Source organism: Syngnathus acus, chromosome 22, assembly GCF_901709675.1.
Source record: "Syngnathus acus chromosome 22, fSynAcu1.2, whole genome shotgun sequence".
NCBI lineage: Eukaryota > Metazoa > Chordata > Actinopteri > Syngnathiformes > Syngnathidae > Syngnathus > Syngnathus acus.
In genome coordinates, this window is record NC_051106.1 from 4,249,197 (window position 1) to 4,267,359 (window position 18,163).

Below are 18,163 nucleotides of genomic sequence, written 5' to 3' on the forward strand. Positions count from 1 at the left end.
CGGCTTCCTTTCCTTTTATAAGTGGTTGACACACTAGCCTAAGAATGCAATGCCGCCATCAACTGGACAATGGAAGCAACGCAAGTGAACATATTACATTGCATAAAATAAAAATAGTGCTGTCAAAAGTGCTAAGTTAGTATCAACGACGGTACTATTAAATTTAACATTGTTTTTGACGTCACAATAAAGTTACTGTGAAATGAACTTGAGGACCACCGTCGGTGAAGGGGTGCTAAAAATATCGTTCCACCCAGGTAGGCTGCCTTTGACAAATGATCAAGCGCACCCTTTAAATGGCATTCAAACCTTTTCCAGCCAATCAGAGCTCAGAAAGAAGACAGCGCTGGAGTTTGAATACACTGCAGAAACAGTCGGGACGCTGTTTTATTTCCACCGAAATTGAGAAAATAATGGAAGCAATGATTCCGACTAATCGGCAAGCTAGTTAATGAAATAGGTACAATGCAAAGTCGTCGCTGCTGCGGAGGTCTGGAAAAGGTTTGGGATAATAATATTGAAGATTTTTTTTGATTGCGCCAACCACCGAGTCTCTTCATGTTAAGTCCGTCGACTTGTTAAAAAAAAGAGGATTTTTTGGGTATAAGAAATCGTGTCAGTATTAATTTCTATTGATGTCCTTCGTGTGCTTTTTTTTTTTTAATGTTACTTAAGTACAAGTAATAATGACTAAGCGACAGTTTGTGTGAAAAGACAAGCGCGCAAAGGAGTATCCCCGCTTTTGTTGGAAGAAGGTGAACATTGATTTTAGCGTGTAGTTTAGCAGGATAGGAAGCTGAAATGATGAACGTGGAGAGAAATGTGGTTCGGCTAGTGGCTGTGCAACATCTCCGCACAGCGTACGGAATCAAGACAAAGAACTGGAACAAAAACAAAGCAGCCAGTTCGAAGTCAACAACCACAAACACTGTGAGTTATCAAAGATGATGTTTACATTCTAATTTGTGATTTATTTTTGTCTAATGTTACTCAAACTTTGTCCTGTAAGCCCATGTGCAGCTACTTGCTAGTGTAACTGTTAAATTAAATACATGTTCATGATTTCTCGTCAATAAACCTGCAATGGTAGGTGTTCAGGCAATACATTTTAGCAGAATACAACAGTATAATAAAAATCGTGGAGAGATTCTAAGCCAAGCTTCGTTCATTTTAAATTGGGTAATAGGAGTCACACGATTTGTGATCACAAGACTTGAAGCTGTTTCAAATGGCCATTTACTTCCGCATTTGGGTGAGCTACAAAGAAACATGTGGAAAGACTGCATTGTTCATTGTTGGGCACCTGGACAAGAAGATGAAGATAAAATCAAAATCTCCCAAAATACATTAGAACCACATCATACCAGAATGTAACCTCATTAATAATGATAATAATTGATGATGATGATTATAATAATAATAAATGCAATGCCGTGGATAATATTTCAGGTCTTGTCTGATTCTGATCTATTTTCTTTTTGTTGAAACCAGACAAAGGTCTTTAGACTACCACTGGAGAGCTTACCATATTATGACATGACACGTGGGCGTGTGCCACGGTAAGTTCCTTTCCTCATTCACACGTACAGTGGAATCTCCAAAGTTGTATGCCACACTTTGAAGTTAACTTCCTTATGAGTCAAACAGATGATGATTTCTGAGATTTCAACTTGGTGAACATATAAAAGATTACCTGTGCAGGAGTGTTTTACTTTTCTTTGGCTTTGTAAAGTGTTTTAGTGATCACACCACAGGAGCGTCCCGGTGATGCCAAAGAATATAAGTCTGTAATGACAAACATAGATCAGAAATTAAAATGTTATATGACATATGAACACATACAAACTGCCAGCAGAGGGAGACAAAGCAACACAAATACTTTGTACATGCTAGCTCACACCTGACACGGCAATGACAATGGACTGTCAGTAACAATAAAAAATTCTTAGCTGTACTTTTATTGTTGGCTCGGATGCTGGAAGGGCTGCTAACTACGTACATCATAGTAGGTCAATGTAGGTCAAGTGTTTTGGAAATTTTGAACCCAGGCTGAACCGGATTGTTTAATTTTGTATGCTGTCATTAATACTGGCAACTTGTCAAGTTAAATGCTACAGTTGCATTCATGCACAGTGCATCTTCACTCTCCTAGCTTTCTGGTGGATGCATGCATGAAGTTGGAGGCGCATGCCGACACTGAGGGCCTGTTCAGAAAATCGGGCTCTGTTGTTCGCCTGAAAGCCTTACGGGTGAGTGGTTGGTGACTTTGCACTCTCACTGTGTGACCTTGACCCCTCGAAAGGGCTTTGAGACAACAGGGTTTTGTTATATGTTCCCAGACCAAAGTGGATTCGGGTGAGGAGTGTCTGTCTACCGCGCTTCCCTGCGATGTGGCTGCACTGGTCAAGCAGTTCTTCAGAGAGCTGCCAGAGCCCGTGCTACCCAATGAGCTGCAGGAGGCCTTCCTCAAGGCCCAGCAGCTCCCCGCCAAAGAGGACCAAATCTCCGCCACCATGCTGCTGTCTTGTGTCCTGCCTGACAGGAGCCTCAGTGTTTTGGGCCACTTCTTTGACTTCCTTCAAAATGTTTCCAAGAGGTGTTTGCATTTTCTTTGTAGCAGATTACAGTTGTTGGGCATAAGGTCCGGTTGAACGCATGCAGGGTATTTTCACGGATGTGTTGTGGACTCCATTTTGCTTCAAATTGTATTAATCCCTGCTGACTCTGTTTGATTCCAGGAGTGCCGAGAATAAGATGGACAGTGCTAACTTGTCTGTCATCTTGGCTCCCAATCTCCTCCACTGCGGCGAAGGTATGGAGAAGATGAACGCCAACACAGAAAAGCGCATCAAGTTGCAGATGGCTGTTGTTCACTGCTTCATAGAGCATGCCCACAATCTTGGTATGAATACACTCATGAGCTTTTTCCTCATCTCGCCTTCGACCCGGTTTAACACTCAAACTGTTGCTTTCGTCTGTGTTTCAGGTGTGCTGCCACAATTCCTTGAAGAGAAGGTTTCAGAGATTGTGCACTGTGAGCAAATTCTGTCCCCTATGTTCACTGAACTTCAGGAACTAGACCAAAACTTGAAGCGGAGACACAGACAGAGTCTTGGAGGTAAAATGATTGCCTGGGAATTACTAATGTTGGGATGGCCATAATAATTAGCCACATTTGATAAAACAGCCATTGGACAACTCGTGTAGTCTGTTGATGAGCTTTATTGTTGTGTTTTTTTATTTTAGTATTTTCTTCTGCCACTCCTGTGATTGGGACGCCATCCTCCAAGCGAAAACTGCCTTTGGATTCTTTTGGATTCTCAAACAAGAAACGTAGATCTGTCATGAAAAATCTTGGGATGGAATTGCTTCCCAGTTCCCTGTTCAGCGGCACATCCACCCCTGGATCAGGTATTTTGAATTGCTCTTTAAAAGCCAAAGAAAGAATTTCTTCTGTGTGGTTTGTTTCAAGGGCGCTCCTTCTATTCTATGTGAAGCTTCCAGTGCGTCAGGAGTGCTGGATTCATCCCAAAGTACTTTGGCCTCTGCTGGGAAGTGTCAAAGGCAACCGGCCACCTCAGCAAGGAGAAAGAGCAGACGACTGAGCGGCAGACATGTAGTCAGCAGGTAACCACTCCAACGATGTAACACTCTAGCTGCTGAGCCAATCAACACCAGAAAAAAAAATAGTTTTGGGCTTACAGTATCTTACATTGCTCATTGTATTTCTTTATATCCCAATCAAGAGTTGAATCTGGAAAAGCTGGCTGCTTTTCTCCGAAAGTGGACAAAAAAGAAGCACAGCGCAAGTCTCTGCGCCAACGGTTCAGCTTGGGGAGGAGCCACAAAGACGCCGTAAGTGCGCTTGACTGATTGAAGGAAGTCAACGAACAATGGTGTCATCTAATCTTCTGCAAGAAATAATTTTTCAAATCGTTCTGCTTGCTCAACCTTTGCACATTTGTGGCAACTTAGTTCACATTTACCAGTAATAATTTGCAACTTGAAAAATGCATGTACAATTTTTCTTCTGGTCGTTCCCAGACTTTTAAATTTGGGGTGGGCTATGGTACGAAGCTAAAATATCATTTTGATGCCCACTTCTTAATCATTACTACGCTAAGCACAACACTATAACACTAAACATGTAAAGATACATCTTGTATTTGCAGTGCAATCATTTTGATACTTTGGATGAGTGGTCAACGATTAACTGAATGTAACTAGTTCTTGCCTTAATAAAAATTGCTGACCACCAAAGGCAATATCTCATTTCTTCTGAGTGATTTCTCTCATCCTCTGAAGACCTAACCCCAAATGTCATCCAATTAACAACGAATGTCGGGGTCACATCTGTGGGTTCATTTAACTCTTGATTACTAATCCTACAAGTCCTCTGACATCTGTTCCATCTTTCATTTCTCATTCCATGCTGGATGCTGGTGAAGGGATCTCAGTCCATAGGTTGGCGACTTGCCACCCAGGAGAGCACCACCAGTTTTTGTTTCACCAAAGAGACTACATTCAAGGCATCGCTTCATCCCACAAATACAAAATCCAACAGTAAGTACCCGAAGACGCTTTTAATCCTCTGACCTTTTGCTTGACTAATTTCTGCCACTGTCCCACTCTGACAGGTTCAAAGTTTATAAGCAAGTCTGAGGACAACTTGCTGACCCCCCAGTGTGACCCCAGTGCCCACTGCACCTCATGGAGCGGTGAAGCCCCTGGAGAAGCACAGCTCTTAAGCGAAGTGTCCTTCCCTGATACGCCCACGGTTGTCCGTCTAAAGAGCCAGTTTGCGTCCGAACCCGCCATTGTTGTGTCCAAACCTCTGACTGGCTGTAACCTGTCCAAAAAGCTGTGTTGCAGTTCAGAGAGCCTGGAAAGTGAGTCCTCCGTTTCCAAAGCCTCGATCCAAAGTGTAGCGTCCCCGCTTAAGGTGGACACTTCCCTCGCAGAATCGGGACCTTTGAAACAGGAGTCGAAAACAAAGCCGTCAGACAGTGTCAGTCAGACTCCCACAGTTTTGCGTCTAACTGAGGACACATGCATGTCTAAGTTGCCAAGTCATCAGCTAAATGTTACCTTTGACATCGCAGCTTTATCACCTTTGCATATTGATAGTATAGTTTTAGATTCTGCCGGGAGGTGTAGTCCAGCTGCTCGGGGTTCATTTGTTGACCACACCAGCTCAGCGATGAATGCAAGTGATGATTCATCCGAGCTGCTCCGTTGCAGCAGGCTGATAGAAGCTCTGGACATGCAGAGTCCAGCACACTTCATGCTGAGTGTCTCGCCGGGACTTCGGTCCACCCCCTACGTGCCACGCCTTGAGCTGGCAGATGAGCGAGGCCACACTACAGTGCGTTGTGAGGATGTGTCTTCCCCAGAAGCTGGCATCCCCAAAAATCAACTGCAACCTGATCCGGAGTGCCGCCATTCACGTGTCGCAGACCACATTCAACATTTCAACAAACTCACCATAAAGTCTCCCAGGGGTGCCAATGCCAAGCATATCAGGTCACCATTGAAGTTCCAGCGCACCCCCGTGCGTCAGGCGGTCCGCAGGATCAACTCTCTCCTCGGAGAGAGCAGGAGACCTGCTCGAAAGGTGGACATGACTGACGCTCGAGGTATCCAAGCTGTGAAAGCGCTGAGCTTGGAGAGTGGCCTGTCCCCGCAGCTTCAGCCATCCAAATTTCAACCTGTTCCTAAGAAACCACCCCCTGTTCCACCCAAAAAGACAAGCACATTGGCTGCTAAAAGCAAGATTTGTGCTCTTGGCGACATGACCAACAAGGTCCAAAGCAAGGCCAATGTGGATCCACCCAACTGGGAGGCAGCAGCAGCGCAGAAGGTTGTTTTGCAGAAGCTAGCAGAAAATGAGGTGCAACATTACCGAGGTTCACCCAGAAACCCTCTTAACCAACCACAACTGCTGCCAGCTACCAAGCCTGTTGATTTGTAGCTATGCTTCTTTTGCCTTATAAATTACAGTTGAGTTGAGCCCTATTGATTGTGGGATTTAATTTATTTGTGGAGAAAATAGGTGCTGCTTGTCTTCTTGTCATGTGGCCTTCTCAAAAAATGTGCCTTTGCTTTACATTACCAGTAGGTTTTAGATTGGTGATTTTTTTCTTACTTTGTTTTTTTAATCGGTGGAATGACAGGGAATTGAAAGCTATCTTTACTTTTATGCATGCATTCTATGGCTGTTACTGTTTACAGTTGCTTATGTGTTTCTTTTGGTCCTTTTGTACTTCTTGTTGTCTTCCAATTGACCAGAGCCAGTGGTGTTTTTTTTTTTATTATTATAAATACAGCCAGATAGTATTTGTGGAATCAGAAGATTTAGCAACCATGACAACAATAAACTGAAGGAGTACATTAAAAAGTCAGTGGTCATCTCGTTGCACAATACAGCCACTAGAGGGCAGTGCATACCCATGTCTGAGTTTATTGTACTATCCAGTACTGCATTCTCTGCAAAACAAATTAGACTTTATTTTCATGTTTTATGCCCTCTATAGCTACTTTCATGATGTTAAAAAACAAAATGAAACATGTTCATGAATTAGAACAGTATGCTGCAAAATTATGTTCTTAGATTAGTTACAAACTACATTATTTTGCCTACACACAACTGTACAAACGTTGATGAATTTAATATTAATTCTAAGAAATGCGCACTGCTGTACATAACCCGTAATATAAAAGGTTATATATTATAGTAACAAAATTAATACTATTTCTAGAACTCTACTATATCTTTACAATTTAAATAACCACTTGTACAACATTCCTAGAAAATCATCCTTGTCCCATAGTAAGGGCCGCTCGTGTTCCTTGGGGGCTACCTGTGTGCACCACGTTGGTGACCCTGAAATAAGATTTTTGACTTCATCTTGAGCACGACGTGGTTTAATGAGAAGCAAGTGTCCCTCTTGGTGCTTGTGATGTTTCCTATGATGCGCTCAAGTGTCCTGCCAAGTTTGTTCCCTGTTCCGCATGGCCTCCTTGGTCCTTCAAGTGTCCCTCATGCCTGCGGCCTTGTGATGTAGATTCTTCTGCTTTCCTTATTCACTGTGATGCGTTTGTGTCCTCTCCTCCTTGGCCCCTCGGTCCTTGTGATGCATTTAGTTGTCCTGCCCTCTTTGGTCAATGTGATGCATTCAAGTGTTTAGAGGGGCGGATAACTTTAGACTTTCTCCATATCGTTTTTAGCCAATAATGTCGAGGGAAGTGTTCGAATTTCTGCTGGCAGACATTTAAAGGGGAGACAGTGCGGCGCTGGAGCAATTTCTATTAAACCCCGTGCCCCCCACCCCCCCCGCCTCAAGTCTATGGAGGACTTAGTCTCCCACCTTGCCACGGTCCCCACAGTGTACAGTCGACATTGATAGTGGGTGCCTGCCCACGGAAGGTGTTGCTGAGGACTGACAGGATCCAGACATCATCGTATTGAAGATTGCAGGTCGGTTAATTATTTACTCATAATATATTCTGATACTGCTGACTTCATTATTTGCCGTTACCAGACTAGATTTTTCCCCAGTTTGCTCTTAATGTAATTGTCGCTCCCATTTCCCCCCCCCACCAAAGCCATAAAGAACGTCTTTACGCTGCGTAAAAGCTTTTGGCACTTGTGCGTAAATCTGTCCAGACGCCAATCAACGTGTGGTTGTTTCTTCGTCTCTTCCTTAGGATGGCCAAGTCGACGCACATCATCTGCAGCGTGCTGTTCCTCCTCGGCTTGCTGTCCTCTCCGGCAGAGTCCAAAAGAAACCGAGGCTCCCAAGGCGCCATTCCTCCTCCTGACAAAAACAGCCCGAACGAGTCGGAGCGGCACCCTCGTCCTCCCCCGCAGCCAGGCTCCGGGTCCCGCCAGCGGCACGGCTCGTCCTCCCCGGCCGATGAGGTTCTGGAGTCCAGCCAGGAGGCTTTACACGTGACCGAGCGGCAGTATTTGAAACGGGACTGGTGCAAGACCCAGCCCCTCAAGCAGACCATCCACGAGGAAGGGTGCGTCAGCCGCACCATCATCAACCGCTTCTGCTACGGACAGTGCAACTCCTTCTACATCCCCAGACACATCCGCAGGGAGGAGGGCGCCTTCCAATCGTGCTCTTTCTGCAAACCCAAACGCTTCACCACCATGACTTTTACTTTGAATTGTCCGGACCTACAGCCACCAACCAAGAAGAAACGCATCCAGCGCGTTAAACAGTGCCGCTGTATCTCCATTGACCTGGACTAGTAGCCTACGATCATCACGATAATTCACGACTGTTGCTTAATGAGGTGCAGTATCGGCCCAAAATAACATTTACCTCTCCCCACTCACCCCAAAACTCTCAAGTAACCATGAGTGCGAGGTGTGAGTGTGAGGGTTCATTTTGGGTGAGTGTGAGCGCTTATTAAATGTATGAGGGTTTTTTTTTTTTCAGAAGTATAAGAGGCTTTTGATGAGTGAAATTTTTTTTCATGTGAGAGGTGTTTATGATGAGTAAGATTCTTGGATGGTTTTTTTTTTTTCAATTAATGTGAGTTTTTTCTGAGTGTGAGAGCTTATGTGTGAGGGTTTTTTGGCCACTTGCAAGAGAGTTTTTTTTATTTTTTGTGTTAGGAGTTTGAGTTTGTTTTTGTGAGAGTAAGAGATTTTCCGGTGAATTTGAATTTTTGTGTGAGTTTTAGAGTGTTTGGGTTGAATGCGTTTTTGGACAAGTGTGACAAGTTTTTGGGGTAGGTGAGTTTTTGGGGGTGAGTGCAAGAGGTTTTAATTTTTTGGAAAGCATGATTCTTTTGTTGAGTGTAAAAAGTCTTAATGTGTGTGCTTTTTTTGAATGAGAGGTAAAGTCTATTTTTAGCCCTTAAGGCAGTTGAGAGGGAAGAGGGGAAGGTATAAGAAGTCATGCTTTTATCTCCTGTTTGGATAAAGTTACATCCAATCTTCCCCATGCTTTCGCACAACACTACTGGACATATAATGTTAAGTGGAGAGGATATTTTTACTTTCAAAGTTTAAGACGTCTGGAATGCAGGCACTTCGTTGCACGGTATGCGCACGTTTTATGCACGCCTTCCTCACCTTGGCTTATTTAAGAAATCACTAGGACATTAAATTCATTTTTAATTTTTCCACTGTGTGGAATTGGGAGAATGAACAGCAACATTTGTAAATGGAAAATGTGATTTTGTTTTTGTGTGTGTTTTTTTAGCTTTGATATTTTAAGACTCATTTTAAGTTAACCTTAATGTGAAAATGTTGAGTTTTGGTTGCCTAATAAGACGTATCAATGTACAGTGGTGGTTTGTAACCCATGAAGATAAAATAATGTGGATGTTTCATGTAAAGGATGTTTCGTGTACTCAATAAGATATCCATAAAAAATGGAAAATAAATGGATTCTGGAATATGGTGCACATTATTTTAGTTACACATTAAATTGTCAATAGCCCTTTTAAAAACATTTAGGGCAATTGAATAGTAAGAATCAATTGTAATTTTATAATTACCTTTTTAAAAATGAACACCATGAAATGATTGAACCAACTATAACATGGGTGTCGAACTCCAATCCTCGGGGGCCGCGTTCCAATATGTTTTCCAAGTTACCCTCGTTAAACACACCTGAGTGAAAAGTTGAGGGCATTTTCATGTTCTGCAGGAGCCCAACTTTTCACACAGGTGCACTAACGAGGGACTCACACGGACACTCCATTAGGTACACCGCCATTTCCAAGTGTACCTAATAACAGGCCACTTTATTAGGGAAATATCATGGTCAAAGGTCAGAGGTGTCAAGCTCTAGTCCTCGGGCCGCGTTCCAATATGTTTTCCAAGTGACCCTCGTTAAGCGCACCTGCGTGAAAAGTTTTAGCTCCTTTCACGTTCTGTAGGAGCTAAAACTTTTCACGCAGGTGCACTTAACGAGGGAATCACACGGACACTCCATTAGGTACACCGCCATTTTCAAGTGTACCTAATAACAGGCCACTTTATTAGGGAAATATCATGGTCAAAGGTCAGAGGTGTCAAGCTCTAGTCCTCGGGGCCGCGTTCCAATATGTTTTCCAAGTGACCCTCGTTAAGCGCACCTGCGTGAAAAGTTTTAGCTCCTTTCACGTTCTGTAGGAGCTAAAACTTTTCACGCAGGTGCACTTAACGAGGGAATCACACGGACACTCCATTAGGTACACCGCCATTTTCAAGCGTACCTAATAACAGGCCACTTTATTAGGGAAATATCATGGTCAAAGGTCAGAGGTGTCAAGCTCTAGTCCTCGGGCCGCGTTCCAATATGTTTTCCAAGTGACCCTCGTTAAGCGCACCTGCGTGAAAAGTTTTAGCTCCTTTCACGTTCTGTAGGAGCTAAAACTTTTCACGCAGGTGCACTTAACGAGGGAATCACACGGACACTCCATTAGGTACACCGCCATTTTCAAGCGTACCTAATAACAGGCCACTTTATTAGGGAAATATCATGGTCAAAGGTCAGAGGTGTCAAGCTCTAGTCCTCGGGCCGCGTTCCAATATGTTTTCCAAGTGACCCTCGTTAAGCGCACCTGCGTGAAAAGTTTTAGCTCCTTTCACGTTCTGTAGGAGCTAAAACTTTTCACGCAGGTGCACTTAACGAGGGAATCACACGGACACTCCATTAGGTACACCGCCATTTTCAAGTGTACCTAATAACAAGCCACTTTATTAGGGAAATATCATGGTCAAAGGTCAGAGGTGTCAAGCTCTAGTCCTCGGGGCCGCGTTCCAATATGTTTTCCAAGTGACCCTCGTTAAGCGCACCTGCGTGAAAAGTTTTAGCTCCTTTCACGTTCTGTAGGAGCTAAAACTTTTCACGCAGGTGCACTTAACGAGGGAATCACACGGACACTCCATTAGGTACACCGCCATTTTCAAGCGTACCTAATAACAGGCCACTTTATTAGGGAAGTATCATGGTCAAAGGTCAGAGGTGTCAAGCTCTAGTCCTCGGGGCCGCGTTCCAATATGTTTTCCAAGTTACCTCGTTAAACACACCTGAGTGAAAAGTTGAGGGCATTTTCACGTTCTGCAGGAGCCCAACTTTTCACACAGGTGCACTTAACGAGGGAATCTTGGAAAATATGTTGGAATGCGGCCCACGAGGACTGGAGTGCGCCACCCCTGAACTATAATATTAAAAATATTAATTCTTCAATAGCACTACAATCTTTGGAAAGGTACATTTTCCTACAGGTCATAATTTAGTGCATTCGGTGTGTTAAAAATAACTTCCTATGATGTAAAGTAGTAAAACAAAGATGTCGAGCAAATATATTCACGGCACAGCAAATCAAGTAACAATTTCCATTTTGATAGCTCCACATTCCTAAAAACAAAGCTGTCTTAAAGCACCTTCCAATAGCCTAACAAGTTCCACATGTTTACAACACTAATCACTTATTTTAAGAACCTTCCAGGAAATGTTCATGTCTTAAAAAGAATGAAACCAGATTAGGTGAGCTCATTCTTACTCCGTTATTAAACAGCTGAATTCTTCATCACATGTTTCTTAGATTAATAATCATGTTCTTGGCAGCTTTTTAAAAGCAACGTATTGGCAGTAGTGAATGAAAACAGTGCTTCTGTTGCGTCAGCCTCCAGGAATTTATTTTTGAAATTTAAAACAATTCCATAAAATTACAGAGTTGCACCGTTATACATACAGTAGAAGACTCAACAAACAACTCGCCTTCTTGTGTTATTCCAGTTTTACAATATTTAGATTTTCATACAAAATAAATGGCACAGGGTAAAAATATCACCAGACATGCATCTTTATATGCACTTTGATAATTAATCAAGGTCTCTCTGAGGTATTATGATGATCATAGCTTTGGGCTGAAATATTCCAAACCCTGCATTGTCAAAGCAATCCAAAAATGCTCCCGCTTTACAGGCGACGTTCATGCAAAAATATACTCTCGTTCAGCTTCTCTCGATTAAATCCTACATTAAAAAAAAACTACACCCTCCAATAGTTGATGTCTCAGTACATGAAAATAAAAACATTCTTATATACAAATAAACTTTTCTCCATTGAGGAGTGTGGGTACGTTTTTGACACAGCAACATCATCAAAAACTTCAGACATTTACAAGCTCATACATTAAAATAGGCATTGTAACTATACTAGGCTGGTGGGGCAACTTAGTTATTGCAAGTGCTTAAAAGTGTCACATGATGTGCAAGTGAGGGATTAGCAGCTTTGAATGCACATTCAATAGCAAAGGACACAGGAAAGTGTTAGGCATCATTCCAAACGGCAGCAGTACAAGCAAGCTTTAAGTGATTGTCAGCACAGATGAGGAACCAAAGCCATTCTCCAGGAGGAACTTGATGGATGTGTCAGCAGAACCAAGAGGTGACCCATTGAGACCTGGCCACTAAGAGGTCACACCATGCTGGATGAATGAGATCCACCTTTGGCCTTTAGGATTCTCATCATTTGGGCTTGTGTCAGCCATGCAACAGATTCTGTCTGTACACAAAGGGGTGGTGGTGGGGGGCGGTGGTGGTGGGGGGCGGCGCTGTTCGGGTTCAGGTCGTTCAAGTGGATGACACACTTGACTCCTTTTGCCGCAGCCTCTCTTTCTGTGAAGCGCAGACACACACACTCTTAGAACACAAATATATACTCGAGTTGTGAGAACACAGAAGAAAAGAACGGAAGCCTCACCAGACTGTTGGCGTTGATCTTCTTGGTTTCTACTCTCTTCTCATCTGTGATCTTCTGGATTTTTTCTTGAGCTTCCTTCAACCTTGATGAAAACAATTATTGTCATTTACAGTGTACGTGCCATCTTTTTGTTGTGTGCATAGTTTCCGTACTTTTAATAGCATCCATAAATGTAAATATCAGACAAAGACAACACAAACATGAAATAAACTCACAGTTTGGTTCAACTATTTTGATTCATCTCTTAATGTCTCTCATGAAATACTGATATTAAAAATCATACATCAGGATTATTTTGATTATTTTTTATGATCTGATCAGGGCAACACTAGCACCACAGCTCTCTGTTAATTAAGTATAAAGGGAAATTAACTGTAAAAATATGGTAGAAAAAAAATAAAACAAAAAAACAAGCGTATAAAGGTGACTGTCCTTGTGAACTTATTTCACTTGCATTGGATGTTGAAAAACTCATCTCCAGCTTGCGTCCAGCGAAAGCCCAAAAGACTGCTTGCTTGATGAGATAATGAGGCAGCCTTTAAAAAACACTTGGCTTTTATGAGCGCGCCAAAAGTATTTAAAATAAAGTTAATTGTACGTAAGCACAATCAGCTGTTGAGTAATGTGCGACTCGATACCTTCGTAAACCAGAGCTCCATAATTAAACTCCAGCACATGGATAGATCTGTGGTCGGCTACTCCGTCACCTCAGAAATGGATTTGTGCACCACAAACAAACTTAGAAAAACAACATAAAAAGCGACAGTTGCGCTCCCGCTGTCTTCTCTGCACGTGCTGCGCTTTTGCCCTTTGGGCTGCTTGTCCAGCTTCATTACAGTGTTTATCAATTCTCCTATATTGCCCGGCTTTTAACAGTCAGTGGCCTCTGTCCGCTCGCTTGTAAAGACGCTCGGCCGCCAGGAGAGTTGGTGGAACGCCCCCCCAAAAAAAACGCCTCGGGTCAGAGGAAACATCATAAATTCAAGGTTTGTGTTTGCCTCCTCTTTGATGGCCTCCCTCTCTGCTCTAATTACATCCCAGCGTCCACACATCACCCGTGTACAATCAGCGCTAATTTTACGTGACGCCGACAACTTGTTAAGCAACTGTCCGTATGTGACAAAAATCAGATGGCTTATTAGGATAGAAATTCAAAACAACCTCTTAGTAAAATATAGTGCAATTTTCAATACTATTAACTCCAAGAACAATAATAAACATTGTTAGCTTATTCACTTAGGTCACAGGTGTCAAACTCAAGGCCCGGGGGCCCAGATATGGCCACATCATTTTATGTGGCCCGCGAAGACAAATTGTGCATCAAATTCATGTGTCATTACTAGAATTGCAAATTGTCTTCACTTTTAATAATATCTTTTTTTTAAAATATTTGACCAGTTTTTACTCGTCTGATTTGAAAAGGAGTTATTTGTCAGTTTGTTTTGTAGCTTTTACTGTATATAATATGAGGTGCTCATACATTTATTTGGGTTGACAGTCATAATGGCCCTCGGAAAGAAGCTATGACTAAAAAATGAGTTTGACACCCCTGACTTCGGTTGATACTTTATTGTGAAGTCTTAGAAGTGGCACATCTCACCTCTCCTTGGAGATGTTCTTGCTTTGGCGTACCCAAGCGTTCTTGAAGTCATTGCAGAACTCGTACCAGAGCATGAAGACGTGACTTGGGGTTACTTCTTTATCGCCCGACTTTGGTTTCACCTCAAAGTATTTCACCATTCCCTGGAAACTGTCGGAGTAAACAGTAAATAAAAAAGCAAATGTTTGATTACATAACAATTCTTCTGGCCCAAAAAAAGTCAGTTGGAAAAATGTTCACCGCCTATACCAAACAGTTTATTTGGTGGTTACTGTTAATTCTTGTTTGGTGTTCTTTGGTGTGTCAAACGATTAAAGTCTTATTAAAAACCAGGCAAAAAACCAAGAAATTATAGCAACTTTCTAATTTGTTCCGAGGAGCCTCATGGAAGCGAGATGGATAACATGAGTTGTCGCAAGTCAATGAAAAATGATAGGCAGCTGGGAGTGAGGGGGGCTGAGCATCTGGAAACAGAGGTTCCAGCCTGCTGGGCCACAGTAGCGGTGGCTCCATTATCACATTGACCCCGCAGCCTGCAGGAGCGCCTGATAGCCAAGAACGGGCTACTGCAGCCTCATACGCAGAACGCCGGACTAACCTATTTCCCATTTGAGATGTGAACAAGCACGCGTGAGTGCACGCAACCCACTTAAGAATCCAATGTGCTGTTGTAGGGTCGTCCCTCGGTCTAATCCAATTGTAAGCAAATCTGAATTCTTGGCGGGATTCCCAGCCGCACACACGGCCAGGAGATCTGATCTCCTCTCTGACCCAAACATGAAAGACATTCAAGAGATGCTCCAGTGTCCCGCACGGACATTGACAGAGTTTCCGACCTCCGGATGGAAGGTGGCTTTGCGACGCTAATCTAAGGCATGTTCACAGTGAGTGAAATGCAGCAATATGTCTCCCAGCTGGGGGAAGAAAATGGACTCGTGCCTGATCCTGCTTCCCATTACCCCAGCCTAGCGTCATTTTGTCGGGACGCTCCCAAAAAGAGAACTGTAGATCATCCCAAAGAGACAAAAGCAATGCTGTGTTTAGACTAAGCCAACAGACACGCTGTTCCATCTCGCCAACTCGCTCCGGAGTCGATCGGGTCCTCTGCTGACCTTGGGTCATGGTGTCAAAGCGTGCACAAATCAAGCAACAGTTCCTTTTCCTTATACTTTCCGGATCTTACGAGCAGATAGACAAAAGTTCATTGGAAACAGATGGAAACGCGCACGCACATGTGCATATATACCTCCAAAATATAAACAAAATCAAGAAGAACCTGGCGAGCCAGCGCGCTAGCTACACTGTACAGCTTTTTATACTGATGATGATGTTGCCTGTGCAAGGCAGCATTCTTCACTGTCAGCTGTATAAAAAAAAAGCCATTACAAAAGCAGGAGAATCGGGAACTATTTGGCCAGACGATCCTACATTCCTTTGTTTCCCCAGTAAAAAGAGGAGATAAGTTAACTCTTGCATGTGAGGGTGAATTTGACAACCCAAGACTGGTCCCATTCACACCTTCAGAAAAACGAGGGGTCTTCGGTTAACCTACTCTTCCTTGCTACTTGCCGGCGTCTCGACTTCCAACCCCCCGGCGAGGCCGACGTATCGGGTCGCACCGAAGGATTGGTTGTCTATTTGCTTTCTTAACACCATGTCATAATGTTAGCGCTGCTGCTGCTGCTCTTGTGCGTTTGAGGGACCATCCCTCATCCAGTACAGATGTTGGAGCCCACCCAGGGCCCAGTGAGCCCGCTTGACGCCCATATTCATCAACAGCGTGTCATTTTTATGAGGTGGCTCTATGGGAACCTGAGCGAAAACCCCCACCCAGCCGTCCACATCTCACTTTGTGCTCGCGTTACCTAACACCAGGCAACCAGTCCTGCTCTTTAGATGAAATTAAAAGAAAATGTCATTACAGGCAAAGGGACAGAAAGCCCCTTTTGATCAATAATCCCTTTCCAGGTCAACACCTTTATTCTTGTGGTGTCAGTCATTCATTCATTCATGAGATGGTGTCAGGAAACTCAAACTGGTAACTTTGCCGCCAATCATTTCCAAAGGATCTTGTGTCTGTTTTGAAGTGGGCAAAGTGCAACAGAACACAAAAAGAATCTTAAATCTGCTTTCTCTGTCATCTTTTATTGCAGGGAAATATATTCAATTCTCCTCAACAGGAGCTTGGCACCATAGGCAGGTCTTGCAATAGTAAATCAGGAATATAGGGAGGAAGCAAATGTCTTAAATAAATAATATGGTATGCGAGTTGAGTTGAGAAATGTGCAGTATCCATCACAATCTTTTTTTTTTTTAAACGTTTGAGAAGTTTAGCACATGCACATAAAGGAAACGAGGAACTTAAAAATTCTGCATGAATTTAGTATAGTATGACATTCGAAATAACCAAGCAGTTTTGCATACCTCTTCTAAAGGAATGTTTCTGGATCTCTTAAGACTCAACCTAAATTTGGATTCAGCTTCCTACCTTTTCTGTGCACCATTGAAGCAGTCCTCTTCCACAGAATGCTCTTTTTTAGCTGTAAAAAGAGAGAAAAAATATTGTCTTAAAACTTTCATAAATTCATGAGGCAGGTTCTTTCGGCCGTCAAGTGAAATCAGATTATTATTATTTTTTTATTACTTTACCTTGAACCTAGCTAATAATAGCAAAGGAAGAAAATACCCGTTTTGAGTGTCCGTTAAACAAATTAACATTATTAAATGAACCATCAAACTGTATTGGTTGACTGTCGTTTTCCAACATATCTATTTCAAGTGCCAGCCACTTCAAAATGATCCCCGCGCAACACTGGTGGAGTCCGGAAGAGGTCACCGCGTTCATTGCTCATCATAGAATTAGTCATGTGACAGCATTGGAAGATGAGCAATGGTCAGAAAGAGTGTATGCATTGTAAAAGCGGGCATGCCACCATGTGTTGACGCGTGAGAGTGTGACGGCGGGCGTTAGGGTGTGAGAGTCGCGCTCTCTTAGTGGAGGTGTGTGTGTGGACTCAATCAGGGTTGAACACAAAGGCTCCTGTGGACTCTTGCCATGTAAAAGTGTCTAAATGCAAGGCAGATGTGTGCGGTGAGCTAGGCTGAGGTGCAAGAATTTATCTAGGGCCAAAGAGTGCCTGTGATCTCAGATTTATTGCATTTTTCCAGATTCATCCCTTTTACAATGATGGGGGGACCTTTCCTCCTTAGAGATTTAAGAGGGGGAAGTCTCCCAAAAATTGTTCAAAGGCCAGTTTGGGGGTCTTTTGGGAAAAAGTAAGCTTCACACACCGACCATTTTTCCTTTTTTACATGTACGCGGGCCACTCTGCTGAGGTAGCCCTAATGAAGGGAGGGGCTGAGCATGTCTGGGTTGGAGGGAGGACTGGGAGGGGGGGGTCGTGACCAATGGCGTTAGTCACAGTGGGGGTCAGGCTGGCGCCTGAGGTACTCCTGTGCCGCGGCTGTGTGGAGTTGGCACTGGAAGGCGAGAGAGAAAGAGAGAGAGCGAGCGAGCGAGCGAGAGCATGCGTGAAGTGTCTCTTTCTATGTGTAAACATGAAACCAGTAGTCGCTAACTAGAAAGTTATGAGACGTGCATGCTGAGAGGGACAATAAATTTGCCCCTTAAAACCCTGACACACTTTTCTAAAGCACTGCTACCTGGTGCTCAGATAACAAAGAAAAGAGTGGTGAGGATTTGTAGAGGGATGCTGACGACCTTGGGGGCATCCTTTTTTTGTCTCTCTGCCTCCCTCACAAATGTAAATCAAAATGTTGACCGATTTGGTTTGATGACTCACCGACAACACAGCTTAAGGGCTATGATGAGACTTTTACACCT

At 43.3% G+C, this 18,163-nt stretch overlaps 3 protein-coding genes across 4 annotated transcripts in view; 2 read left to right on the forward strand and 1 right to left on the reverse strand.

Annotated features, from left to right (window-relative positions):
- Positions 1-6,397, forward strand: LOC119116672 (rho GTPase-activating protein 11A-like). Its single transcript, XM_037242255.1, has 11 exons — positions 1-930; positions 1,492-1,559; positions 2,153-2,249; positions 2,340-2,596; positions 2,739-2,902; positions 2,987-3,118; positions 3,247-3,411; positions 3,498-3,627; positions 3,747-3,855; positions 4,449-4,563; positions 4,638-6,397. Exons 1-11 carry the CDS (start codon positions 802-804, stop codon positions 5,969-5,971), a joined length of 2,700 nt encoding a protein of 899 aa, XP_037098150.1. The 5' UTR covers positions 1-801; the 3' UTR covers positions 5,972-6,397.
- A 142-nt stretch (positions 6,398-6,539) lies between these two features.
- LOC119116677 (gremlin-1-like) lies at positions 6,540-9,417 on the forward strand. The gene is made up of 2 exons (XM_037242262.1): positions 6,540-7,477; positions 7,708-9,417. The coding sequence occupies exon 2, from the start codon at positions 7,709-7,711 to the stop codon at positions 8,258-8,260; it is 552 nt and encodes a 183-aa protein (XP_037098157.1). The 5' UTR covers positions 6,540-7,477; position 7,708; the 3' UTR covers positions 8,261-9,417.
- Positions 9,418-11,623: 2,206 nt separating this feature from the next.
- The window catches only part of LOC119116275 (formin-like), a 32,286-nt gene continuing 25,746 nt past the window's right edge, over positions 11,624-18,163 (reverse strand). For both annotated transcript variants that reach the window (XM_037241548.1, XM_037241552.1), the window contains 4 exons: positions 16,808-16,859; positions 14,320-14,469; positions 12,720-12,801; positions 11,624-12,634 (listed from right to left, as the gene is read on the reverse strand). In XM_037241548.1, the coding sequence (XP_037097443.1) occupies positions 12,590-12,634; positions 12,720-12,801; positions 14,320-14,469; positions 16,808-16,859 (329 nt within the window). In that variant the 3' untranslated portion in view covers positions 11,624-12,589. The remainder of the gene's footprint in view (positions 12,635-12,719; positions 12,802-14,319; positions 14,470-16,807; positions 16,860-18,163) is intronic.

What these genes read in the sequence shown, in the direction of transcription:
- LOC119116672 (XM_037242255.1), top strand. Translation starts at nt 802, where the DNA reads ATGATGAACGTGGAGAGAAATGTGGTTCGGCTAGTGGCTGTGCAACAT. An exon ending in AGTCAACAACCACAAACACT is followed by an intron (nt 931 to 1,491) that starts GTGAGTTATCAA and finishes TGTTGAAACCAG; the next exon opens with ACAAAGGTCTTTAGACTACC. An exon ending in ACACGTGGGCGTGTGCCACG is followed by an intron (nt 1,560 to 2,152) that starts GTAAGTTCCTTT and finishes TCACTCTCCTAG; the next exon opens with CTTTCTGGTGGATGCATGCA.
- LOC119116677 (XM_037242262.1), top strand. Translation starts at nt 7,709, where the DNA reads ATGGCCAAGTCGACGCACATCATCTGCAGCGTGCTGTTCCTCCTCGGC.